Raw genomic sequence first — 22,751 nt, 5'->3', positions numbered from 1 at the left:
AAAAATCAGCTGGGCGTGGTGGTGGGTGCCTGTAATCCCAGCTACTCAGGAGGTTGAGGCAGGAGAATCACTTGAATCTGGGAGGTGGAGGTTGCAGTGAGCCGAGATCGTACCACTGCACTCCAACTGAGGCAACAGAGCAAGACTCCATCTCAAATAAATGAAGAAATAAAATGAAAATGAAAAAGAGTGTTAGGAATAAAGCCTGTCAAATCATCATTACTGCTCCTAAGCATCTCTGGGTGCTTCTGAAATTGCTGTTAGGCTATTTGCAAGACGCTGAACATTCCAGAAAGTGTGGTAGAGCATTGAGAATTTCCCTCAAGGACTGTAGCTGCAGACCTTGCTCTCACATGCAAGGTGACCACGTGGCCTGCACATTCCAGGACAGTGCCTGCTGCAAACAGTCTACCCCTTTACCTTTTACATAACTGTACTCACCGATCAGGAAAACAGACCTTGATCAGACAGAAGCGATGGTCATAATCTCTCTGCAGATGGACTTTTAGCTACATTTCTTCAAATTGCAACAAATGTAAATACAATCAGTCATACACACTCTATGCTACCTCCTTCTCCCATTTTAGGGTGTTGAGAGCCCAAATTAATCACGGTTGGGTGGGGCAACTCACACCTGTAATCCCAGCACTTTGGGAAGCCCAGGTGGGTGGATCGCTTGAGTTTAGGAGTTTGAGACCAGCCTGGGCAACACGGCAAGACCCCATCTCTACAAAAAAATACAACAATTAGCCAAGCATGGCGGTGTGCTCCTGTGGTTCCAGCTACTCAGGAGGCTGAGACAGGAGGACTGCTTGACCACAGGAGGTCGAGGCTGCAGTGAGCTGTGATCACACCACTGCACTCTTGCCTGGGTCATAGAGTGAAATCCCATCTCAAACGAAAAAAAAAAAAGTCACATGTGAAAACTTCTGGAGAGTCCAAAGACAAACACCATAGCTCATGGGCCATTAAGACAATCTGTGCAAATGCTCAATGAACCAATATGAAGATAGAAATCCTGGTGAATTGTATATGTATTCCAGAAGATTAAAATCAGGAAGGCAAAGGAAAATGGAGAGCTGGCACTTGGCACCCATGAAAGACCCACTCTCCCTGCCCTGCCAGGTGGCATTTCTCCTTCCCACCCTCAGGATCAGCCTGGCATCAGCGATTATCTCGGCCCATTGAGGCCTGGATGCTGCTGGCTGATTTTTGTCTCTCCAGTCAGGAGCCAATCACAGGCCTCCTGAACCTCCAGCACCCTGGCTCACCCAGGACAACAACACAGATCAACTCCCAAATAAATTCCTCTCTGTTGTCCTGCAATGTGCTAATTGCCCATAATGAGCACATCATAATAATTAAGGGTGAGTACGCAAAACCTTTGAGTGAGGTAGCAATCCTTCACCCACGAATTGCAAGGACTTTCCTAAATCTTAATTAAAGAGCACACCAGCCACCTGAGCTAAGGCAGAGTTCTCCCACTTTCGAGATGGGGAAAACGGAGGCTCAGGGTGGCAGGTTTCTTATTCTATTCCATAAGGCACACTTGTACATTTTAATTGGTTTAAGTGCTATACATAACCTATAAGGAGTTTGTTAAATAAATTGCTTAGTCGTTCCAAAGAATGCTAGGTAGTTGTAAAAATTCATGTTTTGAAGACATGGGAAAATGCTTGTTATGGAATTTTAAGAGAAATTAAGAAAGGTAAGTGTTGTATTTGTAGGACGGTCTCGGTCGAGTGTGAAAATACGCGTGCTGGTGTGTGTTTGTGTGTATCAAGGGTAGATCATAAGGTTAACACGGGTTCACAGTTTCTTGGGTGATTCAAGATGAGTTTTCATGTTTTCTATACTTTTTTGTCATTTCCAGATTTTCTACAATAAACATTTAATCTTTTATAATAAGAAAAAAAGATACATGTTTTAAAGATTTTTAAAGGTATTTTAATTTTTTTAAAAAAAGATATTTTAAAAGACTTTCCTATTCTGTTTTAAATCAGGCTCCTTGGCCCTCCCTTATTAACTCTTTAAATGCATGCAGGACATTTGCTCGGCAGCCCTCTTCTCCTGGGTCACCTGGACTTGGGTTTGTGGTGAATTGACAAGCATGTCATGGGGGCGGGACTCCTGCTTCAGGGGACACCTCCCTGGAATTCACTCAGAGGGGCTGGGAATATCCAGCAAAGCCTGAGGATGCAATGTGGGGCCAAATCCCAGGTCTCCATCCAGAAGGGCTCAGGAGGCCCCATGGCCCCTGCTCAGAGTCCATGGAGTGACCTTTGCGGCCACGCCTTTCCAGGAAACGGACGTGTGTGCCGGGCGCCTCCTTCTCAGCCCACCCAGCTGTCTGGTGGTCAGGGAGAGGAGAAAAGGCAGCCCCAACATCAAAGACATAGCAACTGCCTGGTGACATCCTCCCTGGCCAGCTGGAGGTGTCAGCTCCAGGCCGGACTCTGTTTCCTGCTGCGAGGGCAGCTGCTTCCCTCTTCCCTTCAACTCAGAGGTAAAAGGTTCGCACCATCCTGAAAACGCCACCCTCCAGCCTTTGACTCCCACACCCTAAACAAAGCAGCAACCAGATATCATGAACCCAAACTGAAACCGACTCCCCCCAAGGATGGGTAATGTGGAGGGACCTTTGCCCACCAACAACATTTTCCCACTACACCCCAAAAGGAAGGAGCCATCCTCCCTTAAACACCTTCCGATCTGACCCCGGATGCTCAGGCCGCTTGGCTGTTGCCGGGTGCAGGGGCAGGGACGCTGAGAGGCTCCGCATTGCTCAATGCCTCTGAGCACAGGCTGACTCTCTTCACAGCAATCTGGGGAATTTGGGCTGTTCTGGGGTGGAGCTGGGGACAACAGTGTGTGTTGGGCAACAGCAGCAGCCTCGACTTGTTCTAGCTTTTGGCTCTGCAAGGAAATCCAGGCAGACTGGGACTGAGGAAGGCTGGGTGGGTGGGCAGGGCTGGTGACATGGGGAGCAAGGTGGTGGGCCACCCCGTTGACAGACCTCTCCAGGAAAGAAGCGCTGTTGGAGCTGGGCCTGGGTGCAAAGGGGGAGAGGGGCTGAGGCGCTCTGGGAGGGAGCCCTGAACACAAGCTGCGGGGAGGAAGGGAGGAGGAAAGGGGACGGGCCTGGGTCCCCCTGTGGAGGGCTGAGCTGGGGACAGGCACAGAGCAGAAAGGAAGCCATCTACCCTTTAAAACGCCTCCAAAAAAATAATCCCGGGACTCCCTTGTACCTTCCAACTTGCCTGTTGGCATCTGTTGAGTGTCTTTCGTGTGGCGCTCAAAGAAGAGAAACACAGTCTGTGCCACGACGGGCTGGCCAGCTGCGGGCAACCCTCCCATTTGGAGGGAAAATGAAGACTGCAGGATGGTGGAGACAAACGTGGGGGCCTCCTGGCCAGCCCTCTTTTCCCCTGCTCCAGAAAGCACTATGAGAATTCCTCGAGCCCTCTCACGCTTATAGCTTCTGACCCACACCTGGCTGGTCTTCCAGGTGGGTCCAGTTCTTTCCTCTCTCCCAGCACCCACCCAGCCCCCAACATGCATCCCCAGGATCCACCAATACCACGCCTCCAGCTCTGCCTCTGGCGCCCTTAGGTTCCATGTGAGGGTTCCTTCGGCACGCGCTGTGGAAGCTGCGGTTCAGGAAAGCCTCATTCACATGCTCGGCAACCGCACGCTGGAAAGCAGCCAGCAGCCCCAGGAGCCACACTTCACCTGATCCATCCACAAAATGGGCTGAACGGATCCAAGGCAAGAGAGCCAGGTCCAGCCGCCCAGCTGGCCAGACCTGTGCACTCGGTAGGGCACGATGTCAATCATAGCCTCGACTGTTGTTAATCCCACAGACAGGTGGATTTTGGTCCCAAATTTGTGACAGGCACGAATCACGGAGCTGGGAATCCGGAAGACTTGGATTCCCACCCCGCTTCTGGCTCGCGATGCTGTGGAACTACAATTCAGCCTCCACTTCCTCATTTATCAGAAGTTGTTGATGAGATGCCTTGGAAATTCTTGCCAACTGTAAAATCAAAGAGATGGCAAGGACAAACCACATGCCTTCAGAAACTGCTTCTCCAGGCACCTGCATGCTCACTCTCTTACCCATGCCTCCACCCCTAATCCCCCCAATGCCCCAGGAGGGGGCTGGGTGAGTGCTGGGTGGCAGTGAGACCCAGTCACCTTGCTGGTGAGCAGGTGAGCCAAGACCCCACCCAGGGCTGCCATCCTACTTCCCAGTCAATCATGCATACGGGAGATAGATAAAGCCCTAAATGCTCATTTGGAACTGCTTGAGAAGAGAATATAATTCATGGGCCAAAGATACAGAAATGTCTTTCCTAATGGGAGGCAAGCTGGTGGCACCTGTTCTCCAGGGCCTAACACCCTCATTTCCGCCTCTCCAGTATCTGATGCTATCAGAGGATTTACTCCCTCTAAAGGCCAACCTGAGACCTTCACTTAGCTCAAAATGTGGTTCAGGGAGAGAAACTAACAAAAGAGAATGGGAGTGGGGGGAAGAAAAATCATCTTTTTCTGCCACCAAAGAACAGCTGCAAACATAGAGAACGTGAAGCAGCCAGGAAGCCGTCGTGGCTGGTGTGAATTCAGTCCCAGGGGAATCGGCTGCACTGAAGTGCTGAGCGAATGCTGCCCAGAGAAAGGCGAGCCCAGCGAAAAGGCAGGCCCCTCCCAAGGTCAAGGCTTCCTCCATTCGGAGGGGACCTTCCATCGCAAACTGCACGCCCCCCCCCCCCCGCCCACAGTGTCAGGCTGCAGCATCAGGAACAAAACCAGCAGCCCAGAGGCGCAGGCGGTGCCCAGGCCCATGGGAGGGTTAATTAAGGCTGCCCTGAACTGCATACCTGAGTCTCAACACTTGGGCTGAACTGCAGACCTGAGTGCCGAGGACACGGGGCCAAAAGCCGAGCAGGAATGTGAGGCTGCCCACGCGGTCGCCTTGGCCGGCGGCCACGGCTGACCTGGAGGGGTGAAGGCCTGGGATGCCATTCCTCCATAGGAGACTGCATTAGCCCGGGCTGGAGGAACGCCAAGGCCATGACCCACAGAAGCCCATGTGAGGCTGAGGCCCAACCCGGCCCATCTTCTCAAGCCTGGCTTGGCCCCTGCCTGCGACAGCCTGCTTGGTCCCAGAATCAGTGTGATGTGATCAGGAAAGGCGAATTTCTGCTGTGTACTTCACAGAATATCAGACTCAGAGTCCCTGGGGCTGCCCCAACAAAGTAACACAAACCAGGAGGCTTAAAACAACAGAAATGTATTGTCTCACCTTACTGGAGGCAAGAAGTCCAAAATCAAGGCTGCTGTCCCTCTGAGACTCCAGATAGAGCCCCCCTTGCCCCCTCTAGCTTCCGATGGTGACCATCAACCCTTGGCACTCCTCAGCTGGCAGCTGCATCGCTCCAATCTCTGCTTCCATGATCACACTCCATGCGTGTGTTTCCAAATCACATTTTCCTCTACCTATAAGGACCAGCCATATTACATTGGGACCCCACCCTAATAACTTCCTCTTTACTTGATCACATCTGCAAAGACCCTATCTCAGCATCACTCCAACCTCTGCCTTCGTCGTCACAATCCATGTGTGTCTGCGTCTCCACGTCACATTTTCCTCTACTTATAAGGACAAGCCATATTAGACTGGGATGCACCCTAATGACCACCTAAACTTGGTTACATCTGCAAAGACCCTATCTCCAAATAAGGGCCTGTTTCCAAACACCAGGGGTTGGAACTTAAACACATCTTTTTGAGGGACACAATTTGACCCACAACAGAATTCTAACACTTGGGCTCAAAAGAAAGAAAAACGTTACAGCTCAAAAATGTTTATGAAATAAGCGTTATTGTTTAAAAATATAGAGAAATAGCCTGAAGATACATCATCTGGAGCTTTCATTTGTTGGACTATTATGCGGTCACTGAAAACTATTATTGAGAGACAATGGGATGAGGTGACAATATATTTCTAACAATCTTAAGTGATACCTATGGTGAGGATGATGTGAAAACGTCACGTGAATAATGAGGCCAGGGTGGGGAGATGAAACCGCTGTGGAGGAGTTGGGAGATTATGGACAATTTTTCTCATTATATTTTTTATCTTAAACTTCTTCGTATTTAATATTTATTTATATATTTATTTTTAAATTAATATTAAGTGTATATTTGTATTTAAATATTTTTAAATTAAAAAGAAAGGGGAAAAGGTGAGCTTCAGCTTACACTCAGCAACTATAGGATTTGAGAAGGTATTAACCTCTACACTCAGTGTTTTGTTTTGTTTTGTTTTGTTTTGAGACAGAGTCTCACTCTGTCACCCAGGCTGGAGTGCAGTGGCATACTCTCAGCTCACTGCAACCTCCTTCACCTCCCGGATTCAAATGATTCTCCTGCCTCAGCCTCCCGAGTAGCTGGGGATACAGGCATGCACCACCATGCCTGGCTAATTTTTTGTATTTTTAATAGAGAAAGGGTTTCACCATGTTGGCCAGGCTGGTCTTGAACTCCTGACCTCAGGTGATCCGCCCACCTCGGCCTCCCAAAGTGCTGGGCTTACAGGTGTGAGCCACCCACACCCGGCCTGCACTTAGTTTTCTAAGTGCACATCGGGCGAAACATATGTCCCTTCCACCTCTGAGGGCAGTTGGGGTACTGACACAGCTGAAATGAATGTGTTAGGCCATTTTTGCATTGCCATAAAGAAATATCTGAGGCTGGATAACTTTTTTTTTTTTAAAGAGGTTTATTTAGCTCACAGTTCTGCAGGCTGTACAGGAAGTGTGATGCCAGCATCTGCTCAGCTTCTGGGGAGGCCTCTGGGAGTTTTCACTCATGGTGGAAAGCAAGGGGGTGGGGTACGCACATCACACTCGAGAGCAGCAGCATGAGAGAAGACGGGAGGTCCCAGACTCTTAAACAACCAGATCTCACGTGAACTGAGTGAGAACTCACTCATCACCAGGGGGATGGTGCTAAGTCATTCATGAGGATCCACCGCCATGACCCAACACCTCCCACCAGGCCCCACCTCCAACATTGGGGATCGAATTTCAGCATGAGATTTGGAAGGGGCGAACATCCAAACAGTAGCAATGTCCTAAGGATACAACCCTCCCATCCCCCCAAGAACTCTATAGCATTCTAATGAAACCGTTCGTCCTTCATGTTATTACAGGGCAAGTCCGCATTTCCATCATTGTCCTTTCAAATGCTTGAGCAAGCCCAGTGATCAATCAATACTACTGACAACAGGAAGAGGAAGAGAAGGACAAATCTGCGATATGAAGAGCACGAAGTCAAAATGAGTCCAACCACTGGACGTGGGTGTCATTGGCAGAAACTTCCAGAAGCTTGGTTCAACGTTACCTGCCACAGACTCAACCTTAAGGCTTTGAGCTGCTACAAGACCTCCAAGAATTCTTTCCTGGCACAATTTCACTCATTTGCCAAGTTCTATAGCATGGAAACCTGCAAAGCCTCCCCATCTCATCACCACTATGTGACCCATTCATTCCACACTGGCCTGTGGGGCGTCCATCCAGGGAGGCATGTAGCGTGGCCAGGATGGAGTGGAGGACATCTCAGAGTCCCTGCCCTCATGGGCTCCTGGGACTGTGAAGGGGACAGTCAACAAACAGAAGAGTGCTGGGAGTGTCGAGAGGCGATGATCACCCAGAAGAAAAGATAAGGTGAGAGGGGAGCCCAGCCCAGGGTTGAGCTCACGGGGGTGGGACGTTTGCACAAAGATGCTGTGAAGTGAGGGGGAGCAAGAATTCCTGTACTCAGGGGACAGAGTGTCTCATCCAAAAAGGACCAGCAGGTGCTTCCAGGAACATCAAGCAGCAGGTGTGTCTGGGGCAGAGCAAGTGAGCAAGACAGGGGAGGAAAGAGGCCAGAGGGAGTCCAGGGCCAGAACAGTCAGGGCCTGGAGGCAAAGGTCCAGACTCTAGATTTTATTCTTCGTGAGAAGGGGGCCACTGTGGGGTTTTGAGAAGGCAGTGCCACTTTTTTTTTTTTTTTTTTTTTTAATAGAGTCTTGCTCTGTCACCCAGGCTGGAGTGCAGTGGCATGATCTCAGCTCACTGCAACCTCTGACTCCTGGATTCAAGTGATTCCCCTGCCTCAGCCTCCCAAGTAGCTAGGACCACAGCTACATGCCACCACGCCCAGCTAATTTTTGTATTTTTAGTAGAGACAGGGTTTCACTATGTTGGCCAGGCTGGTCTCAAACTCCTAACTTCAGGTGATCCTCCAGCCTCGGCTTCCCAAAGTGCTGGGATTACATGTGTGAGCCACCACAACCAACCAGCAGTGTCACCTTTAAAGGGATATCTCTGGGTTCTGTGTAGAGAGCAGCTGAGGGATGGTACCCAGAGTGAGGCAGGGACCAGGGCAATAGCTGTGGGGTTGCTGAGAGGGGGCAGACTCTGGACAATTGTTGAGGGATTTGCACAGAGCATGCCAGGATTCAACAAGCCCAGCATGTCCACCTTTGGAGCCATGACCTCAGGGAAGCCACAGCAGGGCCAGAGCAGAGGAGAGAGAAGACACACTGGGATCCATCAGCACCTCTGCCTCCGTCTATTATTTTCTGAAACTCATACTAGTTCCTCTTGAGGGGTTGTCATGTAAAATACAGGATGTCCCACTAAATTTGAATTGCAGATCAACAGTGGATAATTTTTTAGGCATAAGTTATGTCCCATGCAATATGTGGGATATGCTTACACTGAAAACTTGTTTCAGTGTAACTTACACTACCAAGACTGAGTGCTTACCATGCACCCAGCACTGTGTCCACATGTTCAGCACTTCATCTAATTCCACAGCCCAGAGGATTACATTTTATTACTACTGGTTTGCAGATGAGAAAACTGAGGTTCACAAAGATATGCCAACTTACCAAAATTACACAGGTGGGCATAATAGTAGCTAACACTTACACACCACATATAAGCTCAGGCATGGGTCTAAATGGATCTCACTTAATCCTTTTTCACAGCTCTATGAGAGAGGAACTATTATTGAACCCATTTTACAGATAAGGAAACTAAATCATATTGGTGTTAAGTGGCCCAGTCAGGATTTGAACCCAGGCAGTGTGGCTGCAGAATCTGTGCTCTTACCTAGCATCTTAAACTACCACTGAACCACTTCTGAGGCCACCTCCCCACTCTTAATGAAACAACGTTAATGCACAAGAAACACTCACAGAGTCCTAGTGGCAGGAATGTGGAGAGCTCATTGGAGTGCTATGGAATGGGGCAAACTGACAACAGAGGAGATGGAAATCATTGAGGATTGGGGGAACCTAGGGAGGGTTCATGGAGGAGGAGGCAGACAAGTAGGATATCTGAACAGTTGGAAGATGTGGCAAAAGGGAGGCTGACTAAACACCATGTTAGGAACTATAAATACATAAAATAAATATCACTGATTATTGAGTTCTTCATATAAGCCAGGTGCTGTACTAAGCTTAGAATTTATCTCCCTCTAGACTGGGTAATACAGTGAGACTCCATCTCTACAAAAAATTGAAAAATTAGCCAGGCATGGTGCTCATGCCTGCAGTCCCAGCTACTCAGGAGGCTGAAGTGGGAGGATCCCTTGAGCCCAGGAGGTTGAGGCTGCAGTGAGCTGTGATTGCACCACTGCCGTCCAGTTTGGGTGACAGAGCAAGGCCTTTGTCTCAAAGAAAAAAAAAAAATACCTCTCTCAGTCCTGGAAGTCAGCCCCAAGGCAATATGGTCCCCATCTTGCACACTAGAAAACTGGGGTTCAGGGAGGCCAAGCAACTTGCCTGAGGTCACCCCATCAGGAAGAGACAGACGCAGGATTGGAACCACCATGGCAACTTCAAAGCCAATGCCCCTGCCATGTTTCCTTCCCTCTTGGCATGCCTGGAAGGACTTCCATCCCTAAAGTCAAAAGAGAGGCACTTGCAGAATGGCTGGATTCAACAAGGTCATCATGGCTTCTGAAAGAGACAGAGCAAGGGGATTTGCTCTAAGAAATACGGCCTCCATCTCAGAACCCTGCAAAGATGCCCTTCCTGGCTGTCTGAGCAGCCTTTGCTGCCAGGCCCTGTTGGCAGAGGAAAGGTGAGCCGCCTGCCCTGGGTCAGGGAGAGCTACAGCCCCCTCCTTGGGCAGAGAGTTCACCCAAGAGAGAAAACCTGGGCGGAAAATTGCATCCAGGAAGAATAGAAGAAAGACAAAGGAAATGGCTGCCTTCTCCCCTGGGCACCCGCCCCCAGGGCCACCACCTCTGTTGCTCACAACTTCATCCATTCCTTTCCTTGGGAATCCACGGGTGTTCCAAGAGCTCTTTAGTGCAGTGCTTCAGAGCTTTGACCTTAGGGCAAGATTTGGCCACTGTAAGCAATTTGATGACTCCATTTCGGTTTCTAAAAACCTTCTGGGGGCAAATGCAGAAATAAGTACAAAAAAAGTGAACAAACCTGGAGAAAACCTGCCAGCCTGGAAGAGAGAATGGATGTGCCTATGGGCGAGGCCATCCATACTCATGATGACCAGGGTAACTGTGAGTCACAGATTAGAACTGGGGCAGCTCTGGGTGTTAGAATGCAACATGGAAGCATTAATGAATCCCACCATTCAGCTGGGATTCCAGAAAAATGGAGTTTGGCAGATGCAGACTCCTTGTCTAAGACTTCTTTTAGGAGCCCTCCTTGCATTGCAGTATCTTCTATTTGCTCCATCAGCCCTGGGCTCTCAGTGATTCGAGGGGTCTGTGTGAGTGGTTCCAGACCAGCTCAGTATGTTACTAGGTTGTATCATCAAGCAGAAGCCTGCAGCTTCTGTAGCAGTCTCTGCGCTTTTTCTCGATAGTGAGCTATGATTAGGGTGAGCTCAGAGCTGAAAGTCAAACAGATGGAACCAATCAGCCTCAGATTCCAAAGCAGCTGATAAAAACATAACGTACCAAAAAGAATGTTGGTCACACAGGAAGGAAGCCACAGCCCCTTGCCGTCTGCATTAGGGAGGATTTTAACTTTTTGCTAGTTAATTTTGTAATTTTTTAAATCTTGTATAAGATTGTGCACCATTTGAAATAAGAAAAAAATCTTTAAAAAAACTTTTTAAAGGAGATAAAGATAATGAAAGAAAGGAGCCTTGAGGACAGTAATTGCCAAACCATACTGCTGAGTTCAATGCCTGGGTGACAGACATTTTACCTGCAAAACACATAAGGTTTTCCTTCTTAGTAAACTCATGCAGGCTTTACTATTAAAACACAGAAGCACTATCGCAGGAAGGACATTGACGTAAAGTGCTTTCAGGGCCCTCGAAGCACGGACTTTAATCAATTTTCCTGTGTCTACTGAAGGAGGTTTCAGCTCTTTGGTTTAAAATAACCCAGTGGATGGCCCTTAATTTCAGAAATTGTTCTATGCAGTTTTTTCTCAGCAGGATGCAGAAAGCAATCCCCACTGTGGCTGAGAGGAGAGCGGGCCTGCTGGGCTCCACGCAGCGGCAGCCAGTAGTCACCTCTGGATCGGTTCCTGGCTGGGGCCCATTGTCCTGACCTGCTGGTCCCGCACCCCACAGAGGAAAGTTACTATTAATACCCTCTTCAGGTCCCTGCAGGAAGCTCGGCCTTCTCCAGATGCCACTTAGGAGTCAATCCTTGTTCCAGAGAAAGAGAGCACAGAACGCAAACTTGCGTCAGGTTGAAGAGGCTGGGGACAGGGGCATCCCAGGCTACTCATCCACAGGTCATCGTCGCTCGGCTCCTGAAGAGCACGTCGTCGTGGAGGAAGGACTGATAGAAAACATGCTCTTCTGGCTCCAGACCCACACCTCACTGGCTGCCCCTCGGGCCTCTCCCATCACTCACCTGCAGGGCAACTGCCTCCAGCCCTCACCTGCATCCCTGGGATCCTGCAGCTACATCCTCCCTGGTCTCCCAGCTCTGCTCTTTTGAGCCTCCACACGGGGCCCAGAGAGATTTTTTCACGAAGTGAGTCAGGTGGGAACCACCCAAATGTCTGTCACCTGATGCACGGAGAAATAAATTGTTGCCTATCCACGTGATGGACTATTCCTCGGCCATGGCAAGGGAAGAAGTGCTGGTCCACGCTCCGACGTGGATGAACTGAAAACATTCTGCTGAGGGAAAGAAACCATCACAAAAGGCTTGTAGGATTCCATAGATGTGAAATACCCAGAATAGGCGAATCCACAGACACAAAAAGTGGTTGTCAGGGGCTGGGGGGAGGGAGGACGTGGCGTGACTGTGCATAGACTAAGAGTCTCTTTTTGGGGTGATGAAAGTGAGCCTGTTTTTGGGGTAATGAAGTTCTGGAATTAGAGAGTGGTGATGACTGCACAACATTGTGAATCTACTGAATTAAACACTTTAAAAGCACTAAAATGGTGAATTTTGTCTTATGTGCCTTTTATACCAACTTTTATTACTTTTTTGAGGCAGGGTCTTACTTTGCTGTCCAGGCTGGAGTGCAGTGGCGTGATCACAGCTCACGGCAGCATTGACCTCCTGAGCTCAAGCGATTCTCCCACCGCAGCCCCCTGAGTAGCTGGGACTACAGGCGTGCGCCATCATGCCTGGCTCATTATTTTATTCTTTGTAGAGACGCGGTCTCTCTATGTTGCCCAGGCTGCTCTCAAACTCCTGTCCTCAAACAATCCTCCCACCTCAGCCTCCCAAAGTGCTTGGACTGCAGGCATGAGCGCCAATTTTTTTTAAAGCCAGAACATGACATCACTTAGCCTAAAACCCACCAGACCAGAGGCTCCCCCATCTCACCCTAAAACCTCACCATGACCTACACAGTTCTCTCAGTGTGCTCTCACGCCTGGCCACTTCCCTGGCACCTCCTACCTCCACTGTTCTGTCCCCGTGCTCTTCAGCCACGCTGCCTTCCTTGCTGAACCTTGAACTGCCCGAATACACTGCTGACTTGGGGCCTTGGCGCAAGCCATTCCGTTTGCTAGAAACATCTTCCCTGGGTCTTCCCACGGCTTCCTCACTCCATCAGGCCTCATCTCAGAAGCCAACTTCTCTCACACGCTGGGCTAAAATGCCTCCCTCCCCTGGCCCACTGCTCTCCTGTCTGGCCTTCTTCCTTTACTGTTGGCAACGCCCCTCCTGAACTCATACACTTGTTCACTAATGTATGTGGTTGTTTAGAGTCTGTCTCCCACACAGCAGATCAGCTCCGCGAGAGCAGGGACCAGGTCTGGTTTTGTCCACTGCAGTATCTCAGTAACCAGGACAGTGCCTGGTACATGGTGCCGAATAGATCCAATGACATAGCACCGTTTATGTCTAAATTGTAGAAAACCAGGCCGGGTGCGGTGGCTCACACCTGTAATCCCAACACTTTGGGAGGCTGAGGAAGGTGGATCACCTGAGGTCAGGAGTTCAAGACCAGCCTGGTCAACATGGTGAAACCCCGTCTCTACTAAAAATACAAAAATTAGCCAGGCATGGTGGTGGGTGCCTGTAGTTCCAGCTATTTGGGAGGCTAAGGCAGGAGAATCACTTGAACCCAGGAGGCAGAGGTTGCAGTGAGCCGAGACGGCACCATTGCACTCCAGCCTGGGCAACAGAGTGAGACTCCGTCTCAAAAATAAAATAAAATAAAATAAATTATTAGAAACCATATTTATTTTGAGTATTGATATTATCAAGTAAGATCGTTTGTACCACCTACTACAAGAGACTCATAGACACAGCGTTATGGGGTTTAAATAAAGGAAAACTTTTCTACCTTGGCATGAGGGGGGCTCAGGGTAGAATGGAAGCCAAGGTGTGTGGCTAGGTAGTCCCTGGGCTGGGGCAGGACACAAGAAGGAATTCATTCGCTCAGGCAGCAAGGGAGTATGATGCTTCCCTGTGCCCTTGCTGACCCTCATGATCGTCTTTAAAGCTTACCAATTATATTAGGTGACAGTGACAATTTTTATTAATTAACACTTCTTCAATTGCTAGTGAGGTTGACTGTTTTTCACATGTATATGTTAATCGTTTCTATTCATTCTTACAGTTATCTGTAATTATTTTCATTGCCCATTTTTCCACTGGATGTTTGCAGTTTGTTAATTTGTTGAAAGTGTTCTTTATTAAGACACTGATGCTTACACACACATTTATATACATATGTGATACACATATATAGCATATATAGCAAGTTGAAATTTCTGGTTTATTATTTACCTTTTCATTTTAACGTCATCTTTAGATATGTAGTCAAATTCTTTTTTTATGCTGTTCTTTTTGCTTCTATATCTAGAAATGTCTTAACTCTAAAAATAGATCAGTATTTATCCTTTTTGTAACTGTTTTTATAATACAAGAGTACAGAAGATGAAAACTTTTACTTATAAGTAATAACTTTGATACTTGTGGAATTAATTTTGTTATATAGAACAGCCATATGTACCAAGAATCTTTTAACAAGTTCCCACTGTTAACCCAGCAATTCCATTTCTGCAACCCTCTGCAAAGACCTGTTTCTCAGCCGGGCACCCCCGAGGCATAACATGAGAAGTAGCAGATGAGATCTGAGGCCTTAGGGTCCCCAGGGCTCATCTCCCTGGACATCCATTGTACTGAAAGCCTTTGCAGGTAGGGCTAAATTAACGACTCATTTAACGGATTCGTAATTGAAGACATTATTTTAACATTAAAACAAATCAGATCACTTTCAAGAAGAAAGCAACATTCTCCTAAAATTCTAAGAAAAAGGTGAAAACCTCAAAGCTTCTCTTTGGGGGATACACTTTGGCAAGATGTTGGAGAATCACTATCCACACCAACAGATCTGAGATCTGCACCGAGATTTATTTATTTACAATGCTCACTGCAGCATAATTGTTGAAAAAAATGGACACAATCTAAATATCCAACAGTAGCAAATTGGCTCAATCAATTATGATATGATTTCATAGGATGAACAGGGTCCATTGAAACTGTTTCCATGAAAATAATTTTAGTTGCAATCACTTTTTTCAAAATCTAATGTGATCATGAGAACATATTAGAAAATATTTCGAACAGGCAGTCAGCCGAAAGGCTGCCAGTGACAGAACAGCTGAAGGCGGTTATTTTCTCCTCGATACTTTTCTGAACTTCCATTGGCTTCACAGTGACTTTATGATTTTCTACGCAGAAGAAGAAAGTGTGGGGTTTGTGGCTGCTGTTTGGTTTGGCAGCTCGCTTTGTTTTTGGAAGAGAAGTGGAGCGGAGGGAGCAGCGCTATTCGTGTAGAGGGCCTCGGGGAGACGCCTGGGAACCGGGCCCCTTCATGCCTTGTCTGCATGTTAGGAATAGAGACATGTGAATATTTTTACATCAGTTTTAACATCTTTGCAGGCCCGTAGGTTGGAAATAGCTGGTCAATGTCTGGTGCGTCCCAGCATGGGAGGCGCGTCCCTCTCCAGCCCCATGCGACATTCTCGGGGTTGACTTGGGGTCACAGTTGTCTGCTCCCAGTGTTTGAACAGCTTCATTTCCAAAATGGGTCACTCACAGGGCGGTGTGTGATCATGTGTGCGACGTGGCTCTTCGAAGCCGTTTCCCAGTTGGGAAATCTTCAAACACACACAAAGGTCGAGTCTGCTGTCTGTCCAGCGTTGACGGTGCCTGCCACACCTCACGTCTGCACCCTCTCCTGTCCCCGCCTCCGGGCCTTCTTCCCATAGCCAGGTGTCACAGCCAGGACTGCCGCCTCCCGATCAGGCAGTGCACAGCCCTGGGATCCCCAGGGACACAGACCCAAGGGAAAGTGAGCCCCCAAACCTGCCTTCCAGCCAGCCTGCTTGGAGGAAATGCCCTAGCTTTGTTGAACACTTAATTACTTAATAAATATTAGATGATACCATTCTCCACAGAAAAAAAAAAAAAAAAAGATTAAAACCCAGAGAGAGATGGGCAAGTCAGGAAAACAAGAATAAAGGGGATTATTCTTCAAGGTAACAGGATATGAAGAGAAGTGCCCCCAGGCTGGTCCGCTGGAGCATTTAGGACAGCAGAAGAGAGGCCTGAAATTCACCCTCATCGCTCCCAGCTTCACACACAACCTGGAACTCTGGGGGAGATGGGGAAAGCCGGGGGGCCGCCCCTGTGGCCTGGCTGACCCAGGTCTCATAACAGAATGTGAAAGACTCCTTTATTTATAATTCTCAGTACTCCCAAGTTGCAAGCCCAAATTTTACCTATGGGTACCTTTTGACTATTTAAAGATGTACCAAGCACACAGTGGAGAAGCATCACAGGTGGAGCCCAGGGCAAAGAGCTCAGGCCTGAGTGAATCAGCACCATCTCCCACCAGCTGTGTGACCTCAGGTAGGAGGTTCAACCTCTCCATGCTTCAGACTACACAGCCCCCAAACAGAAAGAATTGCCAACCTGCCTCACAGCTATGGTCAGGGTTAAATGAGGGCACATCCAGGAAGTGCTGAGAGTGGGGCGCATCCTGAGCCTCACAAAGGTTGGCAGCTGTGATTGTCTTGTTTGGATGCTTGGGTCGTCATCGTCATCATGATGATGATTATCCCCATTTCGCAGCAGTGAAAACAGAGGCTCAGTTCAGTCTGATTCCAGGGCTCCTTCTTTCTCATCTCCAGTTTGCCTCCACCAATAACACCCAGTGGGCACCCCAGTATGAAATTGTCTAACTCCTTACCTTCTTCACTATCTTTTTTCTTTCTTTTTCTGTCTCCTTTCCCCACTCTCTTTCCCATCTGTAAGCCAAAAACCCCAACATCTAGGAAAAGCCAATCTTGAAAAAAGTCATCCTCCCACAAATTTGTGCCTCCAGCCCAGACCTCTCTCCCAAATTCCCAACTGACATGTCCAACAGTCAACTCCACACCTCAGCCTCAGCATCTCACACTCCCTTCGCCCAAGACTAAACTCCTGCTTTCATGTCCAACTTGCTGCCTGCAAAGATCTCCCCATCCCCAGTGACACTATCCTTTTGGCTGTTCCAGCCAAGAGAGCCCTGGAGTCCCTGTCCATTCTCCTCTTGCTCTCACTCCCTCCTTCCCCTCTTCCAATTGGTCAGGAAGTCCTGCTGGCCCTTCCTTCAAAGTAAACCCAAGAGCCAACCACTTATTATCCTCCCGCTCTGCTCGCTCCTGGATTCCTGAACCAGCTTCCTGGCAGTCTCCTAAGGTCAAGTGGTATCTGTCTTCTACTCAGCCTCCTGTGTGGCCCCCATATCACTCAGTGCTAACTGCAGGGGCCTCATCATGGTCTCTGAGACCCTGTGTGATGCCTTGCCCACATCTTCCCTCTTCCATCCATGCCTGCTGCCCCCACCAGAGTGGCCTCATTGCCCCAGCTCAGGGGCTTTGTCCTAGCTGCTCCTTTGCCCTGGAACTCACCTACTGCAGGGAGCTGTTTGGCTTCCCGGCACCTCCTCTAAGCTCATATCCCACCTTCTTTTCCCTCTGTGGCCTACCCTGACCACCTGCAGTGGGTTGAATCACGTCCTCCCCAACATTCATGTGCATGGGGAGCCTGTCATTGTGACTTTATTTGGAAATAGGGTCTTTGCAGATATAATTAAGTTAAAGATTTTGCGATGAGACATCCTAGTTTTAGGGTGAGCCTTAAATCCAATGATCGGTGTTCTTATAAAAAGAGGAGAATACACACAGAGATACAGAGACTAGGCCATGTGAAGATGGGGACAGAGACTGGGGTAATACGGCCACAAGCCAGGGAGGCCTGGAGCCACTAGAAGGTGGAGGAGGTAGGGAAGGATCTTCCCTAGAGCCTGCAAAGGGAATGCAGCCCTGCCAGCAACTCGATTTTAGATTTCTGGCCTCCAGAAGTGTGAGAGGATAAATTTCTGGTGTTTTAAGTCACGCAGTTTGTGGTGCTTTATCAGGGCAGCCCTAGGACCCAAGTCCACTGTCCTATTGAACATCGAAGCCTGTCCCACCCCTCCCATCCCAATAGCCCCACATCTTCCTGCCAGTCTCTGCCACTTCTTTGTCCTCGTGCAGGTACCACTGCTGGCACGTGCTGTCATTTCTGCCCAACTGTGTGTATTTTTATCAGCTGTCTCCCCACACTGGGACTATGAGAGCAACTTCTTTGTCTTGATGAGCCCGGCAGGTCACAGGGCTGAATCAATATCTGTTCAATCAATAATGGAATAATAAACAAACTCCTAAGGAATTGGAAAGGACCAGAAAACCCTTTCAGAATCTACATGAACTCTCCATCTTCCTCCTCAGCCACCCTTCATTTAACTTCATCAAACTGACAGCCAGCTTTGAAAGCTAATGCTTTCTAGTTTTTGTTCTATTGAGTTTAGCGACAAGCATTGCAATAGTGATCGTATCTACTATACTTCCCTGCACATTCCCTGTGTGGCTGGTAGAATCAATCAGCTCTTCTACAGCAAGATGGAAGAGTGCTTGTCACTAAACCCAGGAAGCAGAGGTTGCAGTGAGCTGAGATCATGCGACTGCATTCCAGCCTGGGTGACAGAGCAATACTCCACCTCAAAAAAAAGAAAAGAAAAGAAACACTGCAGAGAGCTGTTGGCGGAAAGAGTCTCCCCGTCACGCCCCCTCCCAGGCTCCCCATTGCGTGGGATCTAGTGTGGTGCGCTGTGCCCCACCCAGCACAGGCGAAGAAGAGAAACTGATCTTACCGGCTTCTCAGGGTCCTTTCACAACCACACACCTCAAAGAAGGATAAAGCCATCCACCAGTAACCCCAAGTCACAGTAAGAGGTGCCCTTACTTCAGAGCTGACCTAGCCTCTGGGAGCCAACAAGAGCAAAGAAAGCCCCAAGACCCGGATCTCAGCCCTTTGTCACTGGATGGTGTCCTCCCAGCCTGCTCACTCCTATGGGACAGGGGGCCAGGAGCAGGGGACAGCTTCCCTCTAAGACCTGCACAAAGAACACTAGGAGGGCATTTGGGGAGTGAGTTGTCACCTACAGATGAGAGGTTGAACGAGCTCACTGGGGCTTCCCTTGGCTCCAGTTCACTAAGGAACATGAAATGCTCTAGGGAGCATGGAGTACATACGCTGGGAAGAAAACGTCCCCAGCAAAGCAAGGAGAGCCAATGCCATCATCGAATGGTGACCGGAAAGGCTAACATCCATTTACACCCAGCAAGTCAGGCCGCCTCGGAGCCCTCTGCCTGCCCCAGGCCGCTATTCCCAGGCCAACCCAGGGCCTCTCCTTCTGGTGCAGGGGTTCTCAAGACGGCGCCCCCTCCTGGTTCCAGGTGGGCAAGGGTCAGGCCCTCCTACCTGGGTCCCTCAGTCCTGTCCACGTTGCAGGATCTCAACCTCAGCCAGGGGCCTGGAGGGGCCTCTTGTGGACACTCATCTATACCCTTGTCTCCTCTCTAGCTCCCCCACTTTCAGCCTACAGGTTGACTCATTGGGAAATGATTCCTACGTCATTTCCTGCATCCTCTCTGCTTTATGGAGAATCTGTGATGTCTGAACAGGAGGCCTGGCCCTGGGGCCTGTCTCTGACAACATCCTGACTCCTCTGAAAGGTGCAAATGACATGTCCTGCTCTGCAGAACTTCTGTCTTGGCTGGGCTGTGGTAGCCAAAGCCCCTGGGCTTCATGTTCTTCTAGAGAAGTGCCTGCCATGCCCAGCCTAGAAGGCTGGCTCCCAACGCTAAAAGGAAGCTTTTCTCTCTTAAGAACTCAGCTTTGTAAATAAAAGCTTCCTGTGTCGTTATTATTGTTCTTTTAGGTAATTTTTTTCAAGTTGGCATTTTGAAATAATTTCAAATTTACTGAAGAGTTGCAAAAATAATACAGAAATGTCCTATATAAACTTTGCCTACTTCCACCAATTTCTTAAAATTATTAACACCATTGTTAACACAATCATCCCGTCTTACCCTCAGTTTCACTTTCTGAGGTTTCAGTTACCCGCCATCAACTATAGTCCAAATATATTAAGATATTTTGAGAGAGACAGAGGGAGAGAGAGATCATATTTACATAACCTTTAGTACAGTATATAGAGATCATATTTATATAACCTTCGGTACAGTACATTGTTATAATTTTTCTATTTCATTATTTATTATTGTTGTCGATCTCTTACTGTGCCTAATTTACAAATGAAACTTTATCATGGGTATGTGCATATAGGAAAAAAACATACAATGTATAGGGTCCAGTACTCTCCGAGGTCTCAGGCATCCCCCGGGGGTCTTGGAACAGATCTCCATGGATAAAGAGGGCTGCCATATTTGAGGAGAGGAAAATGCATGAAGTAACGTTTCCAACTTTTGTCTCATCAACTAAACTGAAACTTTGACACATGTCTATGTAATAGAATGAGAAACATGTGCTTCTGCAACATTTTGAAAGTGACGCTTTTCTGTCAGTCCCCAACCCTTTTCTTTCAAGACTCTTATGCTTGCGATATCTACAAAGCCCATATACATTCCTCACCTGCATTTAAAAAGCCACTACTATCCATTCCTCACCCTTTGTTGCTTGAGAGCTTCCCCAGAGATGTAAGCCAACCATGCCACCCCTCAGAAGCTAAACAGCACCTCCTTCTTGTAGGAGCTCCTTTAGGGGTGCCTCGGGCTCCAACCTGATGGATCTGCACACTCTGGCACTCTCTCAAGGCACGTTCACAGCACATGAAACCCATCCAAAGACAACTATTAAAATTCCAAAATTCCACCCTCTGTCCAACAAGTTTCTGAACACTTGGTCTCTATGCCTTCCTGCTAAAAACCAAGCTAAAGAGACGAACCATGGATCAATAGAGGTTTGCTTTGCTGAGCCAACTAGTGAGGACTTGGGTTGGTGCCTTTCTGCATTTATCATGGTCACATGGTCATTAAGGGTGACATTTGTTAAAACTGAAAAGTCATTAACCCCAGGGGCAGGTTCACAGTGGGGCTATTCCCTGTCTAGAAAAATGAAGGGGCTTTAGTTAAAAGGATTTGAGTTGCTTGCCATCTGGATTTTATTTTGCTTTTCTATTATTTTTAAGCATATTTAATGTTTGAATGGGTAATGCATCTACATGGTATCAAAAGTATAAAAACGTGTACATATGAGCAGTTCCTTCCCTTTCCTCTCTCACAGTCACGTTATTCCCACCATGGCCGATGAGTTTCCATTCTTAATAGACGGTTTTAAAAGTCTTCAAAGGTTACTACACAAATACAAGCAAAGGTATACTCCCGCCCCCACCACAAAGACTGGCACTCTATAAAACTTGCTCTGTGTCTTCATTTTTTATTTAACACTACTTCTTGGAAAATTTTCCCCATTGGTACAAGAAAACACATTCTTGTTTGTTTCAGCCCTATTGTATTCCATTTATATAGACATCCCACAACATACTTAACTAGTCTTCTCTTAGGGGACAATTACGCGGTTGCCAACACTTTGCAATTATAAAACGACGCAAATCTATGTGTCAAATGGTATCTGTTCACTAGCAACTAGGACGGTGCCAGAGGAGGGCATGGAAATGGTAAACAAATCACATGCAGGGGGACCCTCAAAGGCTGTGTCTCAGTTGTGAAAAGCAGATTTTCATCAGGCAGCACACATCTGTACTCCATTTTACACTTTAGATGGAGCTAAAGATGTTTCCCTCTCCACCTGAGTTCTGCCAGAAATGTGTCTGAGAATTTGCCCCCAGTCCAAGGACATGAAACCCCTTGTTCCCAATATACAAGCGTGGAGGGGCACCACAGATTAAAGTAAGGTCAATGTTACCAGAACAATAAAAGGGCCCGCCAGCACCTTTAAATTTCCACTAATACTTTATTATTTTTACTTCAAACCCTTTGTTATGTTAAGAGACAGCAAATTCCAAAGAACAAACTAATTTTAGCCAGAGAGAGCACAGGCAACATGCCTATCCGGGAGGAAGTGCTCAGGAAATGATAGCTTCAGATAATACACCACCCATATCCTACTTCCTATAGTCAGTAAAAAGAGCACTAAAAAGTCCCTCAAAACACACAAAGAAACACTAAAAGGAAAGTCCAATGCCTGCAGCCCACCTCAGTTTCCCTCAATCCCCAATTTCTAGGTTAATGCTCCAAGATCACAGCCAGACTTCAGCCCCAGGCCTCACCACAGCACTAGATGTTGCTTCTAGAATCAAGGCTTCTAGAACTGAGGCACTACATCGAACCTTCAGAAAGGCCAATGCCCGTGGTTCTCAAAGTGTGGTCAGGCCAGGGACCCCTGGGAGTCCCCAGACCCTTTCAGGGCCCCATAAGGTCAAATGATTTTTATAATCATACTAAGATGTTATCTACCCTTTCCACCCTTACTCTCTCAGTGTGCAGCGGAGTTTTCCAGAAGCTTTGTGATGTGTGGTAGTGCAATAGATTGAGTACAGAGGCAGATAGGAGAATCCAGCCATCTTCCATTAAGCCAGCTGTTAAAGAGACTTGAAAAAATGTAAAATAATACTGCTCTTCTTATTAGACCATTTTGTCCTTCGAAATTTAGGGTTTTTTAAATAAAAATGTTATTTATATCAACATGTAATAAGTTTATTATGTTAAATGAATTAATAAATGTTTTTAAATGTCTTAATTCCACTTTCTAATTCAGTTAAAAAAAAAAAAAAAAATGCTCAGCTTACCATAATACACACACACACAAAAAAAAGCTCTTTGGTGTCTTCAATAATTTTTGAAAATGTAAAGGGGTCCCAAAAACAAAAAGCTGAGAAC

The 22,751-nt window shown here is 47.7% G+C and overlaps 1 protein-coding gene across 1 annotated transcript in view; it reads right to left on the bottom strand.

Annotated features, from left to right (window-relative positions):
- Window positions 1–1,441: 1,441 nt before the first annotated feature.
- The window catches only part of LOC134736830 (uncharacterized), a 96,722-nt gene continuing 75,412 nt past the window's right edge, over window positions 1,442–22,751 (bottom strand). The window contains exons 1-2 of the mRNA XM_063640597.1: window positions 5,306–5,494; window positions 1,442–4,036 (exon numbers count right to left, since the gene is read on the bottom strand). Of these exons, the coding sequence (XP_063496667.1) occupies window positions 2,563–3,561 (999 nt within the window). The 5' untranslated portion in view covers window positions 3,562–4,036; window positions 5,306–5,494 and the 3' untranslated portion in view covers window positions 1,442–2,562. Of the gene's footprint in view, window positions 4,037–5,305 lie in introns of the transcript that reaches the window.

This window comes from Symphalangus syndactylus, chromosome 5 (assembly GCF_028878055.3).
Source record: "Symphalangus syndactylus isolate Jambi chromosome 5, NHGRI_mSymSyn1-v2.1_pri, whole genome shotgun sequence".
Classification (NCBI taxonomy): domain Eukaryota; kingdom Metazoa; phylum Chordata; class Mammalia; order Primates; family Hylobatidae; genus Symphalangus; species Symphalangus syndactylus.
Note: the sequence above shows the minus strand (reverse complement) of the source record. Positions and strands in the feature narration are given on the sequence as shown.